Here is a 27906-nt window from a genome sequence, read left to right as displayed (position 1 = left end):
TTAAAATATTGTTTATTCTAAATATATGGTAAGACATCAAATTAAAGAGAAAAAAATAAATTGGTTTTCAAACAATCAACATAGATGACTCTGTGGACATGTATCAGTTTTTATTTAATCAATTTTCAGATTAAGACAACTGAGCTAATTCTACAAATTTGAAAATTATATAAAATATAAAAATCAGGAAATAATGTCTAACCCCCTTAGCTAGAGGCAATGACTATAATTCTTGGCATATTTTTTTCTAGTGCTGTTCATGTATTTTTCACATAATATTAATTATACTACAGTTAAAATATAGCAATTAATTTTTTACCTGTATTTTTTGGTAATTAATAAATTATTATTACCAATTAGTAATTGATAATAATTACCAATTTACTTGGTAATCAATAAATATATCTTTTAATGTTCTTAACAAATATGAAAAAATCACTAGTTAAATCAAATTTGAGAACTTTTTATTAACATTTTTTTGGGAAACTCAATCCTAGAAACTATTATTACTTTTAAATTAAAACTCTGAACTGCACGGGAACAACAGAGATACAGAAATACTTATAGGTTTACTCAATATTTAATTTTCTCATTGTCAATGGCCTCCTAATAGCCTAACAGGGCTGTGTTTATTTATTCATTGCTTTAAAGATCTCTTTAATTTGTAACTGATTTTACATCCAAATTCATGTACAATTCTCATAGATTCTCTCATCAAATCCATCCATTTTTCTGTTTTTAGAAAAAGCTGGGATTAGAGTGGACTGTTCATGAATAGGATCATGAACTACACCAATACCGAATCATCTTGCTAAGAAACAATGATCAATACTATTGTTAGGAAACAATATGGGAAAACGTTTCAATGCATTCTCTTTCATTCTTTCATTTGAAAGCAATGTGTTATGCTCTTTTCCAAATACAGTATAATAAATTCTTCTCTTTGGTTATTTGTATACTATGATTATTTATGTTTGTCAATTTTATATTAAAAATTAAAATCAATCAAATATGCAAACTAATTTATCATTTACAAAAGTAATATAGTTGCAGAGATTCAAATTGAATTAAAAAGTAAACTCAAGAAAATTGTAATTATATTACGAAACATAGTATCTTAATAGCCTTTTTATTGTGATTTCATACAATAGTTGAATGAGGGCTTTTTGTCTCTGTATTGTTGCAAGTGTCTTCATAAGAAGGGATTACTTTTGCCTGATATCTCAATTAGTATCAGGAAGGCATGATTTCTGCAAGATCTTTACTTGGAGTATCAGCTCTTTTTCAAACTGGATACAGGCAATGTTGATCTTAAAACCAGTAGATTTAGAAATAATTTTGTCCATTGTCAGTAAGACAGTCCATAGAGGCAGCTGAAGGAAGAAATCCAACTGTGCAACATGTGTTAAGAGCTCAGAAACAGTGTTGCACATTTAAAACCCATTAGATAAAAGTTCAGAAGATATAAAAACATCCTGGAAAACAGTGGCACCACATTTTAGATTCCTCATCTCCTTTAAGTCTTCCTCAGCTATACATATTAAGCTTGTAAGTTAACTCTGTAGATAATTAATTTGTTCATATAACATTTGGGACTAAATTTAAAAAGCATGTGTCCTAAGTTTTTATTTTTTGATAATTTATAGATACATCTTAAAACTACTATTTTTATTATATTTAATGTCACTGAGCACCCACAGTGAGCCAGGCACTGCTCTAAGTGTTCGACAAATTATTAAGTCAATTAATCTTCCCAACAACCCTATAAGGTAGGTTCCCTCTATGTTCATTTGTTAAAAGAAGGAAAGAAAAATTAGGTAACTTGCTCAGGGTCATACAGACTTTAAGGCAGAGGGACATATTTGAAGCCAGGCAGGAGGGAAACAGATTTATTTCAAAATCAGATTTCCAGGAGTGTCCCAAATTATAAGAATTTGGTATTATTATTTATATTACAATTTATGCATTGCCAAATTTATTCCATGTCTCCAAATGAGACTGAGGCATTATCAAGTCAATTTTGTGGGTGAAGATATTTGTTACTCAAATACATTAACTGCCAACAAAGTGATAGGAAAAAATGACTTATCAATGGAAGTGTTTATATTGAATAAAAAATGTATATAAAATCTCAGCTACTATTTTAAATTAAAAAATAATTTAAGCACTCCATAAATTTTTAACAAAAAAAAGAAATTCAGATCTGCATCTCCAAGATCTTGCAACTAAACTTTGCACTGAAAATATTTTTAGGTAATAAAAAGGATTGAAACCATGATTTCAATGTATATATGTATATTATATTGGTCTTTCAGAGTTAAATAAGTTTAGGATTCTAAATAACCCCCCATGAAATACATAGTGCACAGCATCATCATACTATCCTTCCCTCTGAATATTCAGATCTAAAATCCATGGTTTCTCCCCTTTGTAGGAAAGATCTTCCAAGAAATATCTCTCTTTAACTTGAAATTGTGCCAATTAAAGAACTGATCGATGTTTGAGGTGATAGGTTATACCAATTGCTCTGATTTGACCATTATACTTCCATACACATTTCAAAATATCACCCTGTATTCCATAAATATGCACGATTATCATGTGTCAACTAAACATAAAAGGAAACAAAGAGAAAGAGGCTGATGTCTCTATACCGTGTACTTGTTTGGCCCCTCACCCTCATAGTTGTTCTTAAGTCATTCTTGAAGAGCATACCTTTGAGTTTATTGTGCTCAGAGTCCGCTGGGAAGAGGGAATCTGGGAAGAGCTTGGGGAAGGTGAGTCCTGCATACTTGGGCCGATTCTCCACATAGTTTCTTACTGTGGGTTGCAATTTCTTCATGAATTCTGGACATGGTGTTCCTAGTTGTTCAATTACCTTATTCCACTGGTCAATATCTGAGAATTGAACAGTTAAGGGAAAAAGGAAGTACAGACCACTAGCCTTTCAACAACTGGGAGGCTAACTCTTCTCAAAGTCCTAAACAGTCACTAATGCAACTAGAGGATTAATAAGCAACAAAGCATGAAAATGCAAAATCAGACTTGTCAGCGTATGAGTCTTCTTGAAATTTTAAATTCATTTATGAAACTTATATACTTTTGGAAAACTAGTAATTATTTAACAAAATAAGATATCATGAAATAGTCTTTGCATTGTACAGATAAAAAGTTATTCAAATAACACAAGACGAATTTGATATTCTTCAGATAAACTTCTATATAATCACGTGCCTTAGAATAAAAATATATAACGACACATTATAGTGATGTTTTTATCCTGAAGTTACCTCTATTATTTATATTTTTAAATGACAAGTAAACAAGTATTTTAGATTATATTCATTTACATTTTCCTAAATTACCTTTAAGATATTTTTTTTTCTCTAAAACTCTGGAATTTTTTTCTATTTGTATACGTCATGCATATCAATATAACTTTTGACAGTAAAACAGCTCAGTTCTTTGCCAAATCCCTAAAAATCATATTTATTAAAGAAAGAAATCACCTATTTCATACTTATTTTTACCGCTGACATTACTGAATATTGTTTTCAATGAAATATGTGAGTGAACAGAGGAATTTCAATTTAAAACAACAGATTTCTATCTGAGTACATCCAAGTTTAGAAAGTACATTAAGCTTAAGGAATACCATAGAAAAAATATTGCCTCTCTATGAAAATTAATACCCTCTTAAATCGGAGCTAGCTCTTTTGGCAGACAAACTCACTGACTAAGATTCTTTTTATCATCTATCATTACTATTTGACATATCAGAGCCTTGAGAGTGATAAACACCATCTACTCTGAAGAACCAGCTGGAAACAACTGATTTCAAACAGTTTTCCTTGCCATGTGTCAGTGAATAATAGAGACCTTGGAAATTCCCCTTACATCCAATACTGCAAGCAGTATTCTCTCCTACATTGCTTATTCTTCTACAACTCTGTTCTTTTGTGTTTGGTTAATTCATTCCACTAAGGTACGGTATGACAGTTAAGGGACTCTTACTATAATATTACTTAGTTGAAGTTTGTAAAGTCTTTACTCCTAGTTATTCAAGAGGTTTGGACTAAAAAAGATTGTCAATCCTGATTAAATATAAACTTAACTGTATTCAACAAAAATAAATATATAATACACAGTAGCTAGGAGATTGAACAAAGATAAAATCAAATTAATTTGCAAATCCTCTTCTTCCTGTAATCTGGCTGAATAAAACTTAAATTACTACATATTCTCTCAGTTATTGGAATAAATAAATATATAAATAAAAAACATGTAACTACAGACTATCAACATAAGAAACAAATGTGGGAAAAACAATAACATTCCTGTACAAAATAGTAGCAACAATTAAATAAGAACATGCTTTGATAAAAGCTCATCTAATTATCATGTGCATGAGAAAATGCAGTAGTAATTCACTAGAAATAATAAAACTAAAACATTATATAAGGTTAGAGTTACAAATTACTCTTAGACAAGAGCCTGTATTACTACTATGGATATAGGTAAGCTATATCCATAGCACGTAGACGTACTGAATAGAATACATTAGTATAGTAAAATAAAACCTAAGAGCTTGTCATTACAAATTATGAAGAGACATATTTTTTAAACAGTTGGGTTACCGTGCCCTACCAAGCTATCATTTCATCATTGGCCAAACTTCCTCAAAATTCTATTTGATGTCAAACTTAAAATAGAGGCTAAGAGGATGTCATATTTTCTGTAACTAAGTCATTTAACAAAGTTGGCAAAATAATCCCAACATAGTATTACATCCTAATTACATTTGCTAGAATCATAAAGATATACAGTAAAGAATTGCTTTTAAAGAAGTATTCCCAAAACAAAAAAAGTGATGCTTCTACATTAAAGTTTAAAGAGAGTCAGATATTCTGGAATTTGTTAAATAAGAATTGTTAAAAATGCATCTTTTAATAAATCATAATTAGAGTCCATAGACACACTCGTGTTCATTCCTGCCTTAGATTGCTTTTAAATGAAACACTGTTGTGGTTCTCGATGCAATGGCTTACAAGAAGAAGGGTGGCAAGAATCTTTATCATTGTCAATGAAATAGTTAAATGTTCACACTGCAAATCTGTGTTGCAGCCATCTTTAAAAGTCTGTGTCTTTATTTAACCAATCCATTGCAAGTTTTTTCTTCCCATAAACATATGGGTATGTATGTCTACATATGGTAAGTACTTGTTTTCCAGGTGTTCATGGGATACTAACATGAACCACTATGTACAATTTAGTTGAGTACATGATTTTTCTTTATAGTAGTAATTAACCTAACCTAAGCCAAGACTAGAAGTCCCATCTCTTGTTTGCATGTTCAGTGCTTATTTCAAGTATTCCAGTAAGGAAAAGAGTAAATTTGGAATGATATGGTAAAAAGTTGCTTTAATATGGCCATAAAATTAATGGTGTGTTTTGTCAGAAGCAATTCCCTTAAAGAATGTCTCTGAAGCCCCTTCCTTAGTCTATCTGGTTAACATATTCCCATGAAACAATTAGTTTTCTTAATATTTTATATAGAAAATGTATTTTATATAGAAAATAGGTGATATTTTAAATGGAAAAACAGATCTCCACAATGATTACATTTTTAAAATACATAAAATATTGACTAGATTTTATGATTATGTGTTAATTATTAACATGATAAATATTTTTTAAAGAATGGCCAAAATCATTTTTGAAGAATAATTTATTGGCTTTACAATATCCATAAGTTATCATTTTTATACCACACAGAGTGAGGATTTACAGATCCTAGCTCTGTGCAGTTATCACAAAAGCAATAAGTATATTTGTTTTTATATTTTTGATGTACTTCTTAAGAAATTATCATCTTAACATATACCCTTATCAAATTAATTGAATACAAATGGAAAAGGGACATTTAGTAAGACTTATTTGACAGTAAATCACCTGATATAATTCTAAATTGATTGCATAAAAGTGGAGCTATATTGCAAGAAGTTCAATTTTACAGAGCATGATGTCAAGACAATATACAAATGTTATTACTGAGTTCTTCAATAAATAGTATTACAATAGGAGAATAAACAAAGTAAATATAAATGTAAAAATGAGTATCTGAAAACCTAAGATTGAAAATATTTTTAATTAATATTATCAATTAGCTAATAACTTACATTTCAAGCACTTCTCTTTCTTTAGCTTCCTTTGTTAGGGAACTTTCTAAAACAATAATGCCTTGAACCTAAGGTATGAAAAGGTCAATTTTGGGGCTTCTTCATTGCACAGGCCCTTATAAGACTTATCCTTTTCTGGGTATTTTGGGTCATAATTATGAAAATAATTTGTGCCATCCATATTTAAGCCTTCAGAGCTTACTAAATAGAATCATAAAGAGCTATTTAATGGCCTCATTTAATTGTGTCCTTTGAATGACTACATCATCTGTTTATGTTTTCCTCTATCATTGATTGTTTTTGTTGTTATGAATGTGATTTCCAGAGCTGACACTTCATAGTTTCTGACTTGCTTTCTACTCTGCTCTAGGTCTTATATCCAATTCTTTATGCAAAAATTTTCTGACTTCTCTTTGCAATTTAAAGAACATCAGTGTTTCTCTCTAAATTCTTAGCTATGTCCTTAGGGAAGGACAATATTGCCAAATAGCAATGTTGGTATAGAATCGTTCCAAGAGAGACTTGTCATCCACGCCAACCAGCTGTCTAGGCACAATGTTGAGTAGATTTATGTGGCTTTATATTAGCTTTGCAGGAAAAAATGTTGTGATCAATTATTATGTCTGCAACAGATGCACAATTAGGAAATTAAGGCACATAAGCCATGTATTAGGCATTATAATATTAAACAGTGGTTCCCAAACTTGAATATTCATAACACAGGGAACTTAACAAAAATACAGATCCCTTCTCCCTACTCATTGATCTGCAAGATTCTGAGTCCACAGGTCTGGGCTGATATCACAAAAACACCAGTGGTAATTGTAATCAAGTATGGGATTATATTTTGAGAAATACTAGTGTAGAATATACCAAAAGTCTCTTGTGAGTTACTAAGTCCAGCTGTAAGAATAAAATGCTAACATCTTTCAGTTTTATGATACAAATGAGAATAGGATCAGATTCACCAAAAGATTATTCCACACCTATTTGTTACCGAAAAATTGGGGGTCATTCACCTGAGAATACTTGGAGAAAGAAAAGTACTAATCTCTATTTCTTTGCCCATGCAATTTTCCTGCAAAGTCCATGGGAAATTATAGTAAGTGGCACTTGTAGGCTCCCAGTAAATGGAGAAGAATTCTGTCCCTCATCATCTGTGGGAGAACTAAAATTGTATGCTGCTATTACCATGGAAAGTACTAATTATAGTTCCTTGTGATTAAATTTGTGGTTAAAAGAATTTTTTTCTAAAAATAATTATAAAGAGATATATATGTGTATATATGCACAAATATATAGAGTTCTGAATCTAGATTTCCAGGTTTATGTTTTGAATTGTTTTGTTTCTTTAAAAAAATGTTTTTAGGGTATTTTTTATTTGAAAATGTTATTTTCCTTTCAAAAGTCCTTGTCAGATTCTGGTAACAGGAAATATGAATAAGACTAAATGAACAATTGTAACTAACATCTGTTTTAATTATAGTTGAGCATAGAAAGAAGAATTGTAAGCCAAAACACATCCACAACATGAAGCTGGAAAATTAAATAAAAGGCCATTTGTACTCTGGCACTAGCACATTGCTAGTGTTACAATATGGGACATGGAATATCCAAAGGCTAATATTTGGAACTTTATATAAATCTATTCACTATTATATTCTATCCCTACTTAGAAATAAAAAAAATGCCCAGAATACAGAACTATTCAGTCTAAAATGTCAATACTGCTGAGGTTGAGAAACACTTGTAAATATTTGTCAATCTCCTCACTGATATAAAAAATGTATATTGACAACCTATTATGTGAAACTATGCTAAGTATTTTGAGGAAATCAAAAATAAATTAGATATAAATCCTACATTTACCATATTCACAGAGATAAAATTCACAGTTGAAACAGAGTAGGTGATCAATAATATTATTAAAAAAAATTAAAAAAATGGAGAGGCATGTAACTTACAAGGAAATCCAATCCTTTGAATATTTTATTTCTTCCAACACTAATGTGTTGCAATGGCAGAATTTTCATTAAGCTATTGAAGGTTAATCTTTGGGGAGTTTCATTTGCATAGGCCTCTTATGAGACTAATTTTTTGTTGGTAGTTTTATTTTTTTGTAAATAGCAACTGAATGATATTTACAAAAATGTCATTTTTGTAAATATCATTCAGTTGTACGATATTCTGATCTCAAAAATATTGGACTTGGTTCTCTCAGCATGAGATAGTATTTTGAAAGTGGGAAGAGACCTTGGAGATCATGTAATTTGGCATCTCTATTTTAAAGATGAAAAGTATTAAAGCCCTTTCCAATTTGGTAAATAATTATAAACAAAAGAGCTAATACAAACAGTCTACACTAACAGAAATATAGACTCTACTTAAGAGAAATTCAGGGACACTGCACTCTGTTCTGTAAGACCAAATCTAGAAAATTACATTCATTTCTGTATATAATACTACATACAGTGAAAGTTAAGAAGAGGCAATCAATTATATGAGGTCAAGAAAATATACCACTTAAAGCATAGTTGAAAAAACTTTTGATATTTAAACTAAAAAAGGAAGATAGAGGTTGTTCTTGCCTCCATCCTAGCAGTTTGGTCTCTCTTATTCTATAGCTATTATCACCTTCTTTTAGTATCTTGCATTTTTTAATGTAAATATCATGATAATAAGAATTTTTGTCAGTTTTTTTTTTTTTTACTAATGTATTTCTGGAGACAAGAAGTACCCAGTATACAGTAGGTGCTCAAAAATATTTATGTTATAAATTAATGTCTATTTTACACCCAATCAGAGTTTTGTACAGACAGAATACAAAAAATGGAAGAAATAAAATATTCAAAGAAACAACAGCTGAGAAATTCCAGTAACTGAAGAAAGGTTGGAATCTAGGAAACAATGATTCTCAAGGAAGATAAATAAAAAGAAATCCACACCGAGTCTCATAGAAGAGAAACAGCAGATAATCAAATACCCAAGAAAAAAAAAAATCCCAAATGAAGGAAAAGGACAGATTATCTCCTAATATGCCTATTACACTGACAACTGATTATTTACCAGCAATACTGGAATAAAAAAGCAAGTAGAATAATATCTTTCAAACGCCAAAAAAAAAAAAAATCAATTTCACTGTAAAATTCTATAACCAATCTATCTTTCAGATAAGGAAACCTCAATTAAAATAGAGTTTTAATATCGAAGACTCCACTAAAGATACTTCCTAAAGACATACTTAAGGAGAAAATAATAATAATCTCAAAATAAAAGGTCAAAATGTAAGGGGTAGTGATAAGCCAAAAAATAGCAATCATAAGGGTAAGTATAAACAAACCACCTTTATGCAAAGAAAATAAAAATCACAATATTGTCAATTGATGAGCCTAAAAAGAAAACTAAAATACTGGACATTGATAGCATATTTAAGTCAGGACAATAATTATCTAAATAAGCATTTGCCAAGATCCTTTTATGTTCAAGAGAAAGATTAAAATAATCATCTTAATTAAAATAGCATTTTATTAAAAATTGAACTTTAAATACAACTCCAAAATAAATACCAATAGGGATCTTTTTTAAAAAGTTAGTAAGTCAATTCTAAAATCTTAATAGAAGAGCAATGGTGCATTAATAGTCAAGATACTTCTGAAGATAACCAAGAGAAAAAAAGAAGGGTATTTACCCTATCTGATGTAAGTGAAGAGCATATATTTATATTCATTAAGAAAGGGTGTTCATGGTCCAGAGACAGACGAACCAGTGGAACAGAACACAGAGCCTAGGACTTAACACTCCTCCCCCAAACATGTGGAGACTTATTAGAGAGACAGCATTATAGATCTGTAAAGAAAAAGTAAGCTAATCAATAAATGAAACTCGAATAAAGTGGATTCTTTCACACAGAAAAAAAAAATCAATTCCATGTGGACTAATGGTTTAACTGTAAGAAACCAAACTTTAAAATATTTCCAGTAAAGTTATAGCACAATATAGCAGTATCAAATGATTGTGAAGACATAAAACATACAAATTATAGGAAAAGACAGACTGCCAGCTTCTAAAATTACTATAAAATAAAATGGGAAAATAATCCAAATACAAGAAGATATTTGCAACACATAAAACTGACAAAAATTAGATGCCAAATTATATAAAGAATGTCTACTAATCAACAGGAAAAAAACACAACAGAAAAAACTGTGTTCATTCTTTGTTTTATAAGAGATATTTTATCAAAGGAAAATGCTAGTGGCCTGTGAACATAGAAAAATATCCTTAGCCTCCCTTGTAGACAAGGAAGTGTAAATTAAACCTCCAATGAAATAGTATTTTAAATACAAGGGATTGGTAACAAATTTAAAAATAAATATGACAATAGCAAAAGTTGATGAGGATGTGGACCATGTATATAAACTGTTACTCTAGAAATCAATTTGATGTTACATGGGAAAGTTAAAAATGTGTACACCTATGATTCCAGGCATTTATTATTAAGAAAACCTTGCACATGTGCTCTTGTAAACATATATTCATAGCACTATGGTTTGTAAAAGAAAAAAAAAACAATAAAATCTGTATATATTCCAAAGTCTACTTATAGGATAATGAGTTAGTTAAAGATACCCATAGACTGAAATACTATTCAGCAATGAAAATGAGTTAACCATGTCCAGTCCATAAACGTGAATAAATCTGAAAAATATAATGTTAAGTTTTTTAAAAAGCAAGGCACAAGATAATGATGATAGTACGGCATGTAAAATACATAAAACTAAACCATAGATTGTTTAAAGATAAATATGCATATAGTAAAAACGTAAGGAAAATCACAGATACAGTAAAAACAGATATTTAGAACTATGGCCAGCTCCGTGTGGAAATGGGAGGATGTCGCTGCTGTGGAGCACATAAAAATATTAAGTAGCATTGGGAATGTACTGTTTTTTAACCTGAATGGTAGCATATGTGTGTCTATTTATTAATCCTATTCAAAAGCTATGCTTTTAATATTAACTCACTTGTTTATCTTACAATTTCTTAAATAAAATGTCAACTATGATATAATTCATTGCATCTCCCCTCCTCAAAATTATCCCAACAGTTAAATTTTGATTCTTTTATAGAGCATTAAAAACATATTTGATTGAATAAAATTCAATTAACATTATCTACTATAATGTAGCATATAAATTCCTTTAAGAACTGTGTGGTTATCTAAATTTCTTACTACTAAAAACAACGTGTCAAACTTTTGTAGGCACAAAAGATAAAAGAATATCTTTTCAACATTTTAAGTTTTGCTCTTGAGTTAGTTCATATATTAAGACATGTGTCTGAGGAGGCAGAACAGGATGGCAAAATAGAAGGCTCCACCAATCATTCCCCCTAAAAGGACCCTAATTTAACAACTACCTATACCAAAAAACACCTTCATAGGGACTAAAAATCAGATGACCACTCATAGTACCTGTTTTAAATTCCCATATTGTTGAAAGAGGTACTGAAAGCCAGGAGAAACTGTCTTGAATTGCCAGTCCCACCCCTTCCCCATCCCCAGCAGCATAGTGCAAAGAGTAATTCTGTGTGACAGGAAGAGGGAGAGCTGCAATTGTAAGGAATTGAACTCAATGCTGCCCTTGTTATAGCAGAAAGTAAAACCAAACCAAACTCAGCGAACACCTGCCCACAGGAGGCGCATTTAAACCAGCCTTAGCCAGAGGGGAATCGCCAATCCCAACAATCAGTACTTGAGTTCCCACACCAGGCTAAACTGCTCTGGGCTGAGAATAAACTTGAAAGGCAGTCTAGGTCACTAGGACTGAAACTCCTAGGAGAATCCTAGTCCTGAACTGGGCTTAGAGTCAATGGACTTTTGGGACATGTGACTTACTGATACACCAGCCAGAGCAACTAAGGGAGTGCTGGCATCACCCCTCCCCTAACTCATTGTTTTTTGCCTTGTTTTTAAAAAACTTAACATTATATTTTTCAGATTTATTCATGTTTATGGACTGGACATGGTTAAGTCACTTTCTTGTGACTTGCTTGTAACTTGCTTTTTAAAAAACTTAACATTGTATTTTTCAGATTTATTCATGTTATGGACTGGACATGGTTAAGTCATTTTCATAGCTGAGTAGTATTTCAGTCTATGGGTATCTATAACTAACTCATCATCCTATAAGTAGACTTTGGAATATATACAGATTTTCTTGTTTTTTCTTTTACAACCATGGTGCTATGAATATATGTTTACAAGGGCATATGTACAAGGTTTTCCTAATAATAAATGCCTTGGGTCATCAGTGTCATGGTGCAGAGCTCACAGTTCCAAAAGAGACCTCTTCCATTCACGTGAGGAAAGGAGAGTGAAGAGTGCAAAGAACTTTGTCTTGCATTTTGGATATCAGCTCAACCACAGTAGGCCAGGACAACAATCAGAGTTGTGTGGCCTCCCTTCCAGCCCCCAGTTTCCAGATGAGATTTCTAGATACACCGTAGAACAGAAGAGAATCCATTGCCTTAAAGGGAAAGAACAATTCGTATCAGAATTCATCACCTGCTAACTGAAGGGTCCTTGGGCCCTGAATAGCCAGCAGCAATACCCAGGTGCTATGTTGAGGGGCTTGGGTGAAACTCTGAGACTTGCTGGCCTCAGGTGAGACTTGGCACATTCCCAATCGTGGTGACTATGGGTTGAGACAAAACAGCAGAGAGAAAATAAAGGGGATTTTGTCTTGTACCTTAGGCACCAGCTTAGCCACAGTGTGGGTAGAGGACCAAGCAGGCTCTTGAGGTACCAATTTCATTATTTGGCTCTTGGATGGCATTTCTGGACCATTCAACTTGGAAAAGAAGTCAAACTATTCTTGTTTGCAGGTTATATGACGTTATGTTTGCGAAAACAAAGACTCCATCAAAAAAAACATTTAAATTGATAAACAAATTCAGTAAAGTTGCAGGATACAAAATTAACAAACAAAAATCAGTAGCATTTCTATATGACATCAGTGAGCAATCTGAAAAAGAAATCAAAAGAGTGATCCCATTTATAATATCTACAAATAAAATAAAGTACCAAAGAAGTAATTTAAGCAAACAAGTGGGAGATCGCTATAATAAAAACTCTAAAACACTGTTGAAAAAAATTGAATAGCAAACAAAAAAATGGAAAGATATTATATATTCATGGATTGGAAAAACAAATATTGTTAACATGTCCATACTACCCAGAGCAATCTATGATTCAATGTAGTCCCTATCAAAATACCAGTGGCATTCTTCACATATAGAAAACACAATCCTAAAGTTTATATGGAACCACAAAAGACCTAGAATAGCCAAAGCTATCCTAAGCAAAAAGAACATAATTAGATGAATCACATTACCCAACTTCAAATTATACTACAGAACTATAGTAACCAAACAGCATGATATTGGCATAAAAACAGACACATAGAATAATGGAACAGAAAATAGAACCCAGAAACAAATCCACACACCTACAGTGAACTCATTTTCAACAAAGGTGCCAAGAACATAAACTGGGGAAAACACAGTCCCCTCAATAAATTGTGTGGGAAAACTGGATATCCGTATGCAGGAGAATAAAACTAGATCCCTATCTCTCACCATATACAAAAATTCAATCAAAATGGATTAAAGACATAAATATAAGACTATAAATTATCAATCTTCTATCAGAAAACATTGGGGAAATTCTCTAGGACATTGGTCTGGGCAACGATTTCTTGAATAATACCTCCCAAACACAAGCAAGCAAAGCAAAAATGGACAAATAGGATCACGTCAAGCTAAAAAGCTTCTGCACAGCACGAAAACAATCAACAAAGTGAAGAGACAACCTACAGAATGAGAGAAAGTATTTGCAAGCTACTCATATGACAAGTGATTAATAACCAGAATGTATAAGGAGCTCAAACAACTCTATAAGAAAAAATCTAATAATCTGAATAAAAATGGGCAAAAGATTTAAATAGACATTTGTCAAAACAAGATATTCAAATGACAAACAGGCATATGAAAAAGTGCTAACATCACTGATAATCAGAGAAATGCAAATCAAAACTACAATGAGATATCATCTCATCCCAGTTAAAATAGCTTATATCCAAAAACAGGCAACAATAAACACTGGGGAAGATGTGGAGGAAAGGGAATGCTTGTGCACTCCCAGAACTGTAAGTTAGTATAATAACTATGGAGAACAGTTTTGTGGTTCCTCAAAAAACTAAATATAGAGCTACGATATGATCTGGCAATCCCACTGCTGGGTATATACCCAAAAGAAACGAAATCCCTATTTTGAAGAGATTTCTGCACTCCCATGTTTGTTGCAGCACTGTTCACAATAGCCAACATTTGGAAGCAACTTAAGCATCCATCAACAGATGAATGAATAAAGAAAATGTGGTACATTTTAAAATGTTAAGTGAAATGATAAGGCACAGAAAGACAAACATTGCATGTTCTCACTTATAAGTGGGAGCTGAACAATGAGAACACATGGACACAGGGAGGGGAATAATATACACTAGGCTCTGTTGGGGGGCAGAGTGGGAGGAGGGAGAACATTAGGAAAAACAGCTAATGGATGCTGAACTTAATACCTGTGATGGGTTGACAGATGCAGCAAACCACCATGGTATGTTTACCTATGTAACAAACCTGCACATGCTGCACATGTACCCTGGAACTTAAAATTAATTTTTTTGTTTTGAGACCTAGTCTTACTCTGTCACCCAGGCTGGAGTGCAGTGGCTCAACCTTGGCTCACTGCAAGCTCCGCCTCCCAGGTTCAAGGGATTCTTCTGCCTCAGCCTCCTGAGTAGCTAGGATTACAGGCACCCGCCACCACATGTCTGGCTTATTTTTGTATTTTTAGTAGATACATGTTTTCACCATGTTGGCCAGGCTGGTCTTGAACCTCTGACTTTAGGTGATTTGCCTACCTTGGTCTCCCAAAGTGCTGGGATTACAGGCTTGAGCCACCGAGTCAGCCGTTAAATTAATTTTAAAAATCAGAACAATTGAACTCAGGGAGATAGAGAGTAGAAGGATAGTTACCAGAGGCTGGAAAGGATAGCAGACCAGGTGGTGGGTGGGCATGGTTAATGGATAAAAGAAAAAGAATTAATAAGATCTAGTATTTGACAGCACAACAAGGTGACTACAGTAAGTAATAATTTAATTGTATATTTTAAAATAACCAAAAGAGTATAATTAAATTGTTTGTAACATAAAGGATAAATATTTGAGGGAGTGGATATTCCATTTTCCATGATGTGATTATTATGCATTGCATGCCTGTATCAAAACATCTCATGTTCCCCATAAATATATATACCTATTATGTACCCAGAAAAATTAAAAATTAAAAAAAGAGATGCATAGCTCATATTCCAAGAGCTTTTAGAAATTATTGTTTTGAGAATGCTTTTATAAAATGAGGATATATTGATTAAAAAACTATAACTCCTATAATGTATTAAATAGGTGCATATCATACATATGCATATCTCCAGCTCCATTTTAATGTCTCTATTTTACTAATAAATTTAGGTATAATTTTATTGTCTTTTCAGATAACTCATTTCTAATAACAGAATTTTTAAAATCAGTAATGTCTTACATGTTCAGAGGTTAATTATTTGATATTCAGTGTTCATAATTTGTTTGCTTTAAAAAGACTGATTTAAAACTTTAACTAAATTTGAAATTATTAAGAGACCACAGCCCACAATTGTTAAGACATACTTGAGAAAATGATTCCTATTTGTCCTCCAAGAATTTACAAATATGTCCCCATACAAGAGCCCCATAAAGGACTTAATATCCAAATATCAAAGGCATTGAATGTGATACTGCCACATTACCAGAACCCTAAACAATTATTTACAAGAAATTTTGACACCCAAATTATAAAATGATACACAAGCAACTTTTCCCAAGAAACTATTCTAAGAAATGTCAAATTGTATTTAATAAGCCAGTTGTAGAAATGTTTTAATTTTTTTTTAAATTTATTTATTTTACTTTAGGTGCATACTGTATCTGGCATTTCTCCCCATGTTATCCCTCCCCACTCTCCCCTCCCTTCTCACCCCCCGCTGTCTCTCCCCTACCCCCACCAACTGCCCCCAGTGTTTGATGCTCCTCTCCCAAACATAACAAAAGTCATTTTAAAACACTAATTTTAATTTACAGGTGGCAATTATTCATTTCAGTCACCAATTATTCAACCACAATGAACTTCTGGAAAAACAAAGTTTTTCCAGAAGTTAACAAATTGAGTCGATTTTCATCAAATTATCTAAAATCAGCCAAAACTTAAAGACAATTTTATATTTATTCCCAAAGACCAAACACAAGGTTATAATTAATTGAGAATAAAAGAAATATTATTTTTTTTAATCCTCCAGATTTTTAAGAAATCCAAGGGAATTTAGTTTTTAGAAAGCCAGCATAGTTTCAAATAGCATTATCATTGATGTGGTAAATTATATATGTCATTTAATAAAATGTATCTTTAGAAAACAAAACAGCAATATAGGCAGATTTTTTTTTAAATTGTGTCAAATGCAAGATGAGAAAAAAACTTTTTAGTAAGAATAATCAGAAGTAAAAACAGTGTAACTTTATTTTTAACCAAAGTATTTTAAGTTCTTTCTTCCAACAAAAATTGAGTGCCTAATTCAATCATTTCCAGAACTATTTCTTTTAATATATATAGAGAATATATGTATGAAACTATATATATATTTATATATGTATATATATAAAACCAGATATAAATATTAATTCTCAAGTTTATACATTACATTATAAACATTTACTAAAAAATTGTAATGTAGGTGTTAGAAACTTAAAGCAAATGGCTAATTATAACATCCATGGATGCACCATATTAGTAACTAGATTTAGTCTAATAAGACATTAAAACCCCATTATTATAGGCTCAATTTTATTTTTGAAGTATGTTATTGAAGCAGAGGTTTTATCTTTAGTAGGATGAAAACATAAAACTTTCATAAGTTACTAAGTGTAGAGGGATATTTAACTAACTAAGGGAGTAACTAATTTTTAAGCCTGATGCTAGGACCCATGAACATCCATATACTAATCACTAATCACACACTATCCATATCTATTTAATACTGCAGAACCTCTGGAATCTTTTTGTTTGTTTCTTTGTTTAGAGACAGGGTCTCACTCTGTCGCCTAGGCTGCAGTGCAGCGGCACAATCGCTGCTCACTGCAGCTTTGACCTTGAGGCTCAAGCTGTCCTCCCAGATAGTTTCTTTGTTGCTGAGACTACAGGTGCTCCCACCATGCCTGGCTAAATTTTTTATTTTTATTTTTTGTAGAGACAGGGATCTTGCTCTGTTGCCCAGGCTGGTCTCAAACTCCTGGGCTCAAGTAATCCTTCCACTTCAGCCTTCCAAAGTGTTGGGATTACAGGCATGTGCTGCCACATCCAGCCTTGATCTTTACTTCTTAATTATTTGCTGCTTAAGACAGAATCACTTGTAATTATTCACATGATTTCAATGTATTTCTTCAGATATATATAGCCATTATCAATTAATGAGGTTTTAATTATTGTACTTGTTAATAAAATGCAGAAAATAAGAGAAGGAATTAGAGATATTATTCCCATAAATGAAGTGAATAAGAAAAATAATTTTAGAAAAAAGTTGATCAGCTGTAAAATGAAATTCACATGCATGCTTTCTAAATATATGTGAAAATAAACCAATAAGTATTTGTGGAAGAACATGAATCTGATAAAAATGCCCATGCCAAATGAATATTTCTCATTATATCAAAGTATAACTCTTCAGTCTTAGAACTGAAAGACTTTTTAATTTATTATCTAGCTATGAATACATCTTAATTTTCAAACATCTACAACAACAAAAACAAGAAAGAAAAGTAAACCATGTTATTAGTTTGGTAGAGCTGAATTCAGGCAGACCTTTTGATATCAGGTTGACTATTTCATATTTGTTACTGTATTATACACATAAGATCTTACTAAGAGACAAAGTTACTCTGCCATAATGCCAGCTTGTAAATATTTGACATTGAGTCTCACAGAAACTTTCTAGGGACAGTGAACAAATGCCATAAGCAGTATTGCATCTGAGACAAAAGGGAATTAATTGAGAGTAACACCCAGAGGTACCACTGGCTGCTAAGAAGGATACGATCAGTGCCAGGAAACAGCACTGCACCTTTTATCATTTCTCCCATGATGCACCCTACTGACCACATGTCAACTGAAAACAAAAATGAAATGAAGATAAACAAGAACACAGGAATAGAACAACAAATAAATGAAAACACTGGGCTACCCATGCCATAGAGCAATAGCCTGACTTTTCACTGACTGGATGAGAGGCCAGTCCCATGATTATTAGTATTTTAAACAGTAGAAAGGGGAGCACACAGACTGTCAAGGCCCTTTTCTGTCATATAACTGAACTAACAATGCTGTCCAATGTTACCTAAGTAGAATAATATTACATTGCAATTATAATTCAATGATTAATTTAGGTTTCGATTTAAAAGGTCTAATTTGCATTCATCTACTAGAATCCTACCGATTTTTATCATAAATTATTCTAGCTAGTGTTAATATGCAAATCGATTTCTTTTTTACTCTTGTATACATATTTGAATAAGAAAAAAGAAAAGCTGAGCTGCCAGCAACCTCAAAAGAGTTACTTTTAGAAAACACATTTACTCTTATCTATCAATAAAATACAGTTCCAGAAGTGAAAAGCCAGTTCAAGAATGAATGTTTCAGGATATGCTGTCTTAGTTTCATTGACTCCCATCAAAGGGGCATGTTTCTCAGCAGGAAGCCTTGTCTTATTCTTATAAACACAGTTGCTTTATAATGATAAGAAATGCTAGCTTTCAAAATGGGATGGTTCAACATGAAAAAAAACATGTCTAAAGAGCTGATTCTTCTTCTGAGACTGTGAATGTAAAGAAACCTGGAATTCAAGGTGAAATTACAATGAATGATCTCTCTGCTATTGCCAGGTATCATCCAGAACTTAAAACCAGGAAGCCAGGGCAGAGTGCACACGGGGAGAGGCAAAATGGGGAAGGGTAAAGCAACAAAGGGGTATCTCTTTCTTGAGCTATACTTGGTTACTCATTTGTTTTACTCAAAAGTCAGAAAGAGAGATAGGGCATACTTATGAGGAAAAAAAAAATAAACCAGAAGAATGAGGGATGTTGAGGGGGAGCAAATAGGGAAAGGCATTAAGATAGCAGCACAATATAATTTTGCTCCACTTACTTTTCAAATTACATCTTGTAATTTGGCAGTGACCTTAAAGAGTTCCTCATGAGATTCATTCCAATGTGAAAATCTCACTTGGGTTAAACCCAAAGTTTCCATTGTTTGATTTAACACCTAAACAAAATGATCACTGCAAAGAAATGGTTACAGCTTTGAGGGCGATAAGCATACCCAAAGAAGCAAATTTGTTTGCTTCCAGTTTAGGAAAGCAACTGACATGCAAAAATATCAGGGAAAGATAGAGCAAACAGTTGTGTACCTCTTTATTATGAACGTGTTTATAATTTCAAGTAATATCTGTCTCACAACAGGTTGGTATTGAGAAATCTTTTATTAAAGAAAAAAAATCTCTGAAAAATATTTATTTTTAAATTGCAAGTATTCCTATCATACTGTCCAGAGACCAGTTTGACAAAATTGCTATTCATGGTATATCTGTATCTTATAGATGTTGTGGAAGAGATACACAAAAAATATTGAGACCAAAAAACTCGATGTGCAGTGTTTTCTCTTGCCTGTCTTCATTCAAACATTTAGAAAAAATGGATTCTGCCATCAAGCTGTCTGGGACTTAGGAAGCATCCATTTCTATTTCTTATTTAGTACAAAACTATTTTTTATAATATCTCTGGCAGATATACTCATCTTTTTCTACTAGAGAACCGACTCCATTGCTTTCTAACTGTGTAACCTTGGCCAGGTTACTTCTCTCTAAACCTCAATTTTATCCTCTAAAATATTGATGATAAACTGTATTTATTATGCAGAGTTTTATGAAAGACTTGAAAAGTTATGTCTGGAAAAGATCCTTGCACAATTCCCTGGTACATAGTAAATTCCCAATAAATATTATTTATGCATCATCATGTATTAAATAACATTAAAATTATATTTGGGAATTAAATATATATGGAAAAGGTTTATTTATTTTAAATTTACATAATTATATTGTATATTTACATCTATAATAAAGAAATCTTTCCAATGGAGGAAACTAACTGCTCACTAGGCAATCTCTTTTATTATTGAAACCACTTAGAAAGGCATCCTACATATTGAATCACATTGACTTTATGGAACTTCTCTTCACTATGTAAATAGGAATGACCTTGTTTCCTCATCCATATAATAACCTTGAAATATGTAACTATAACCTGTAATCCCTAACCATACCTCTCTTAAAACTGGCTGATTTTATCTTTCAGGCTAAAATCCCTTTTTGTGTGTGTGTTTGTTTTTGTTTTTACTGTTCTTCATATGCCTTTAAACAACAGCAACAGCAATAACAAGAGATGGCCTAAACGGAATTCTAGTCTCTGTGTTGCCTTAGCCTCAATTGGTTCTATGCAGTTGTTGATTTAATAACTGCTATTAATAACTGGTATATCTCCCAGTTCTCTTTTTTGTGTGGGGGATCTAGGAGATATTCCAATGTAAAATAACATTTATTTAAAATGTATCTTTAATAGATTTAATAGATCACAAAGCTGTTGCATAAAAACAATGCAGAGATAAAAGCTCTAGATCTGAAATTCTGATGTACATATTGAATTTCATTTTCTTTATTTTAATAAATCTTTCTGGGTGAAAATATCCTAGAACTCTTTCTAATTCCCATTTTAACTTTACTCATCATTCTGTTCCCAGAGCATATTTATATCTATGCTACCAAAGTGCTAAGCTTTGTGCCTAGAAATGATAAGCTCTGTTACTTGAGTTACAAAAATTGAATATATACACATACATTTATGTGGATTTTTATGTACTCAAGACAGGATTATGGCCCAAGACAAAGCCATTGTACCAAAATTCATGAATTTGTCATCCCCACTAGCAAATAATATGTAATAAAAGAATTTTATATCAACTCCTATTGAACAGAAAGATGGTAAGCCTTCCCTCTACTGATTTATCTATATTGGGATACATAAATACACTAATATAATATGCATTTGTATATATTAGTGATATATATATTTTGCTAATCAAGGTAAGACTAGATTATTTTATGAAATTGTCAAGTATTACAATGAATAGAGACTGTGCATACACCTTATAAGTAATTAGGAAATTCAATCACTATTGGAAACTGGATTTTTATGCTTTCTGAGACAATCTGGTTTAGCATTTGGGTCTCTATAAGAGTTCTGCACACTTATGCTGACAAAGTAGAATTCTGCTGGCTTTTAAAATTCTGATTCATCACATTCTTCTATCATCATTCTATCATTTCCATAGGCAGAAGGCAGATTCATTTGCAATTGGAACACTCAGATAATTGAGTCACTTTCCTTAAAATAAATGTTAAGTAAGTTTTGGTGTTACCAAAATATGGTTATTAATTTTCTGAGTGAGAATCTCTGAAAATTTTGTGTCATATTATTTGTCAGAAATTAGTTTGTACTAAATTATCTTTTTTCTATTTTTAACCAAGAGACAGACATGATGTAATGTAGGCCATGGAAGTGAAATCTAAATAAATGAAGAACTATATTGCTACTTCCACACTCAGTCTAATAGTTCAGATCACGATTCATGATTAAACCATTTGTGGATTACGTAAGCTTCTATTCTGGAAAATGTTTCCTATCTAGGAGATTATGTGGCTTTTTTAACATAATTTCTGAGACTTCTCCTTAACACACCTAAGTATATTTTCATTCAGCATAGAATTTATACAAATTTTCTTCCAATGAATAACTCAACATATGATAGGAAGAATATTTAATGTAGTTTTCTAAAATCAGAACACTGCTTTGAAAACTAGTTACGTAATAATTTTATAAAAATTGTTATAAAATTAAAAGCTATAAAATTAGAACATTTCTTTTAAAATTAGTTAACTAAGTTATATATCTAGTTATTTAACAAAAGGACGTTGTATTAAACTTCAGTTCAAAAATAGAATTCTAAGGATACTGACATACAAAAATAAACCAAGAATGTACATATTTTGCTCATGTGACTCTAAGTAAGAAAAATAAGCAACAATTCACAAACTTAATACTAAATATTATAATGCCAGGAAATCAGAAAAATACTTTCTTCTGAGTCTACCTATTATAAACTTGCTTTCATTTCTTTACAACCTCAGAATCTCCAGCTCCCCTTCTGGTGATTCCTGTCTCACATTTTCATAAAATAATAATAAAAGAGAAGAGTAGCAGGCACACTAGTGGTAAACATGTATTCTTTAAAATAAATGTATTCTTTTAAATACATTCAAATAATAAATAATTTTATTTTAAATATATATATAATTATGTGCAATTTGCTTATAGATGTGAAAAAATACCTATTACATTTTTTCATCCTAACTTTATTTAAAGCCATACATTTTATATTGTTTTAAATAATCCTGTATCATCTTAATTGCAAGAAACAGTGTTAGACTATATAGTAAGTTATTAGTTGCAAAAGTTTATTAGGAATGAAGCACTGTTATTTCAAAGAGGTAAGAAGAGTTTAAAAATCTCTGTGCTAGATGGATATAACAATCTGTAACCACAAATTTTTGTTCATTTTACTTTGATCCTTCCTAATGTTCATATTTAAACTTATAAAGATATAGCATTCAGTTAATTTGAGGGTGTTTTCTTTATTTCTTCAAATATACTTTTGGGAAACCATTTACCTGTTCTTTAATCACTCGGCTCCCTGGCAAGGTTACATGTATATCTCATTCATCCTAAATGCAATTTCTTGTTCTTCAGAGGGAAGGGCAAGAGGAGCTATTTTAGCAGTCCAGCTGTTATCTTTGGATATAATATACTTGAGGTCTAGAATTTTCAAATGAGTGTGGTGTGCCCATTTTTAACTTTACCATATCCAGAGAATATTGGCCAAGAACTTAGATAAAGGAACATCACGGGGTTTGCTCAAAGAAGGTGTTACCATTTGAAGTAGAATGGAAAAAATAAGGTTGAAGAATGCATCTCAAAGAAGGTTTGAGGAAAGGACTCATGAGAAGTATACTGGGACTATAGGAGCCTTTGATAATCAAGAAGATGGCATGCCCTGGTTGGGGTTTGGGGTGGGTGAAGGCAGAGAGTGACTGGATAGTTCTTAGAAAAAACTTCTAAGGAAGCATTGTAAAACTGCTTTCCTGTAAATTTTACTGAAAGGAACAAAATCTGAGTGAAGCTAAAGCCACTGATTTATCTGTTCTTTGGACTACATAAAGAAAATAATGGACTTGGCATGTTTACTACCCTCTAACTTGAAAGTCAGCATGGGTTTAAGAATGCTTAGTTAAGAATGTTTAGTAATACATTTAAATATGAATGTGCATTATAATATTGTATAAACTACATTATGTCAAAATATATGCTATGAAATATGTTTTAATCATAAAACTATAGTGAAAATTAAGTGTATGATAGTGTATGTATAATTAAGAAACATTTTATACAAGAAAAATAAGTATTAAGTGATCCTTTGGATATTACTTAGCAAACTAATAGGTGGAAAAGCAAATATGTATTGTTTATTTTGTTCAATTTTGTTTACTTTGCCAATATTCTAATTTAGTAACCAAGACAATTCCCTGTGATATCATCTAGATCCTATTAACCACCAAGAAATCCTCATAGTGTTCCTCAAAATGCAAAGATAGGGGAAATGTGGGAAAATGTGGAAATGCGGGAAAGTAGTTAAACTTCAGTCATCAATGACAATCTCATAAGATTCTCTGATTTGTCAAGACATTTTATTATTTTTGCTTAGGGTTCAAGTTTAAAAGTTCTGTGAAGAGAGAAGAAAAATGTTGATTATAATGACAGTATTACCACATTATTTTTCAGCTTCAAAGTAATTTAGTATAAATTACTCTGAATAATTCTAGGTGAAAGTCATGAGAACCTCTGATTGTTTTTTGAAATTTCTGCAGAATCTTGGAAGTAGTCAAGGTATCAATTAGCATATACTTAGCTTTGATATTGCTTCCAATAAATGTTAGACTCATTTCAATATGCTTAAAATTGTGTGATTCTTCTGCCCATAAATAGCCTGAATCAGCCCTCAGCCTTGTGTCTCATAGTCACAGTTTGGGAGGTTATCTGACTGCTCAATTGTTGGTAGGAAGCCCTGTGCATAAAATGATATTAATTTCATTTAAATATTAATAAAACAATTCCACTCAAAATTGTTTAATAGAGATTCCTATAGGTTTGCTTATTTTTAAAATTTAATTTAAAAATTAAGTCATAATTTTAATTATAGGTAAAATGAACTAAAAACCTAAATTCAAATGGAAACATTTTCAAAAAGGAAACTTTTATCTAACTTATTTCATTGGAAAATATTTACTCATACTTCAGTAAAATTTAACTTAAGCAAAAGGCTTTCCATTGTAGATGTCTTTATGTAATTTTTTTAACTTTTAGGTCCACTTGCAGGGTCATTATCACATATGGCACTAGGCTATCAAAGGCTGCTATACTATGTAATAATCACTTGAGATAAAGACATACAGACTGCAAACCTTTATTATAGTCTATATTACTTATAATAAAGATTATTTAAATGTTTAGGTTAATACATATCAAGGATCTAAATGTTATGCATTTATTTTCACACAATTTAATTTCAGCTCTAAAAAAAATGTTTCCAAAACAAACTAGGATAAAAAAGCGGGGGCTTCAAAGAGAAAAATTTCTAATAGAAAATAGAATTATCCAACATGGTGCTATTTTATTTGTTTGTTTGTTTGCTTGCTTTTCTGAAGGATTAGATTAAGTTTAAAACTTTTCACTTTTTTCTCATTTTATTGGCTTTTAAATTTAATACTGTCAAAATAGAAGAAAAGCAATCCTCATAAATGCCTGAAGAGCTAAATAAGATCTCAGAGAACAACCTCGCTACATGAAATCAAGTGACATGTAACAAAAAGTCACATGGAAATGAGAAAGTCTGTGGCTTTTTGCTTTCCACTGACAAGTGCATTGCAAAGATGTGGCTGTGCAACTTCACCCTGAGAACTGAGAGGTTCCTTTTTCATCTAAAATGTATTATACACCAAAGGCAAAAACAAAAAGAAAACAATTCCTACTTTTGAATAAAGTCAGCACATTTAAATATGAATGTGCATTATAACATTGTTCAGATAAACTATGGTAAGTATATAATTGATCCCCAAACTATAGATATGTAATTTAAAGTGAAATGAATTTTCCTAAGTAGCCATATCAAATTTAATGATGAAAATGAGACTTCACACTATAGATAGGAAAGGAACATGGAGCAAACAGAGATTCAAGACTTTAAGATTGGTTATAAATAAATAGTTGCCATGTAGTTTTCTCATGTTCTAGAGCAGCACTGTCTAACAGAAAAATGACAGTCACATATGCCAATCATATACGTAGTTTTAAGTTTAATGTCCATATTAAAAAGAATGAAACAGCTGAGTTTAATTTTAACAACATATATATTTAACCCAATATATTTATAAATGCTATCACCTTAACACAATCTATATGATTATTAATCATATATTTTACATATTTTTAGAAATATATTCAAAATCTGCTATGCATTTAACAACAAAACACATTTCAATTTCAACTAGCTATAATTTCAAGTGCTGAATACCCACATGTACCTACTGGACAGTGCGGTTCTAGAATATGTCATTACTCTTACATTACTAGTGGAATTTAGAGACTATCTCATTAACAACCAGCAGAATGAATAAATGCCTACCTAAATAAAGCTTATTATGGTATCCATTTCTTCTTGAGTCAGGTTTTTGTTTTGTTTTTTGTATTTGACTTTTTAAATAATAAAAATCATAACCTTTCTTAAATAATAAAAGGATTCCTTAATAAACTTTCTTATCAATCAAATAGAATGGTTAATAGAGTTATGGGTCACGTGGTTAGTGCTAATTTCCAAAACATCCATATGTAATAAATACACTAAATTCAATCCCAGCTTATAATTGTTGAAATTGCCAATTATGGTTGTACTTAGATTTGCACTAGTATTTGTAGTAAGGTATTTTTGTATTTTTAAAAGTATATTCTACTATTATATGTAAACTTTATTATCTGTACATTTACAGAATGAACTTTTGGCCATTTAAGAATGTTTCAGCTCATTTGATAATTCCAAATCATAGATAGCTCTAGAGAAAATTTCTGATGGACTCTATTGTAGGACTCAATAGAACTTAAATCAAAATTGCTTTATGAAATTATAAATTTATTTGGGAAAACAAGTATCTATGTGTATGTCACATCTCCAAGTCAAGTGAGAGAAGTCTATTTTAAATTCACCTGACCACCAGCAACTTGAACAATAATTACAGTTTTTAAATGTGGAAGTGCATATTTTGAGGAGGATATGTTATATTGACCTGTTAAAGATTTGATTTAGTGTTAAGAGTAATTTAAATCAGTGAAGCCATAGACAGAAGCTTAGAATGTCAGCAAGGAGAGAAATTTTATGCCTAAATATTGTAGAAGTACAAACTAGTTTTAGAAAGGAGATGGAAAATGACTTGCAAATATTATAGACAAAAATGACTTATTTTGCTAGTTATAAAGGTAAATATATTTTAATCATTTGGGATCTGGTGGCCTCTGTTATTAAGGAAAAGTAGCATTTCTAGTTTTAGTTGCAGGCAAGAAAGTAATTTTAGAAGAAAAAAGCCCATTGAAATTTAATTTAAAGAAAACATTCTGGTAGGTAGTCTTGAGTACTGGTCAGATTATAGAAATCATCACTTTTTTTCATTACAATAACACCACTTACCCAACTTTTTGCTTCTATCTTTACTCTCCTGGTAAAATCATTATGTTTTTAAAAGGGAGAGAGAACAAAACAGGTAAAGCTGTAGCAAAAGGTACAAGGATACAGTCCCTTCCTGGAAAGAGGATTTTGTGGCGAACCATTTCTCCCATAATGCATCCCACAGACCATATATCCACTAGAACAGGAGAGAGAGGGTAGTGAAGAAAAGGAAGGAAAGTAAAGTTAACTAAGATAATTGACTTCTGAAGGAGGAGGAAAAAGAACAGTTTGATTAAAAGTACAATTTTCACCTCCCACCAAAAGTTGGCCAAAAGGTGAATTAAAACCAGCACTATGCTATTACATAAACAGTGTCTAGTATGAGAACTCAAATTAATGTTTAAAAAACCATTACTTTGTGGGTGCCTTACATTGCCTCTCAATTGTATCACAACGTGGTGACATTGGTGACAGGGAAAACAATAGTTAAACCGAAGGTTCCATGGCAAGTAGGTGACAGCTAAAAGCCACCAAAGGGTTTTCTGGGTCATTTGCTGGATGTAGAGAAAACAATATTAACCTGTAGCGGTGGCTATTTTCATTTTCTATTTCATTCAGTTACAGAGAATAGGGCAACAAGAGACCACC

The 27906-nt window shown here is 31.6% G+C and overlaps 1 protein-coding gene across 8 annotated transcripts in view; it reads right to left on the bottom strand.

The window, feature by feature from the left end:
* The window catches only part of MAPK10 (mitogen-activated protein kinase 10), a 314404-nt gene that overhangs the window by 52508 nt on the left and 233990 nt on the right, over window positions 1-27906 (bottom strand). For 7 of the 8 annotated variants that reach the window (XM_017545154.2, XM_017545151.2, XM_017545153.2 and 4 more), the window contains exons 9-10: window positions 27383-27454; window positions 2716-2898 (exon numbers count right to left, since the gene is read on the bottom strand). In XM_017545154.2, coding sequence (XP_017400643.1) covers window positions 2716-2898; window positions 27383-27454 — 255 coding nt within the window. Of the gene's footprint in view, window positions 1-2715; window positions 2899-18284; window positions 18488-27382; window positions 27455-27906 lie in introns of those variants that run through there. The other variant, XM_017545155.2, reaches the window with a different exon arrangement.

Source organism: Cebus imitator, unplaced genomic scaffold, assembly GCF_001604975.1.
Source record: "Cebus imitator isolate Cc_AM_T3 unplaced genomic scaffold, Cebus_imitator-1.0 Scaffold177, whole genome shotgun sequence".
NCBI classification, from domain to species: domain Eukaryota; kingdom Metazoa; phylum Chordata; class Mammalia; order Primates; family Cebidae; genus Cebus; species Cebus imitator.
This window is presented reverse-complemented; position numbering and strand designations above follow the sequence as displayed.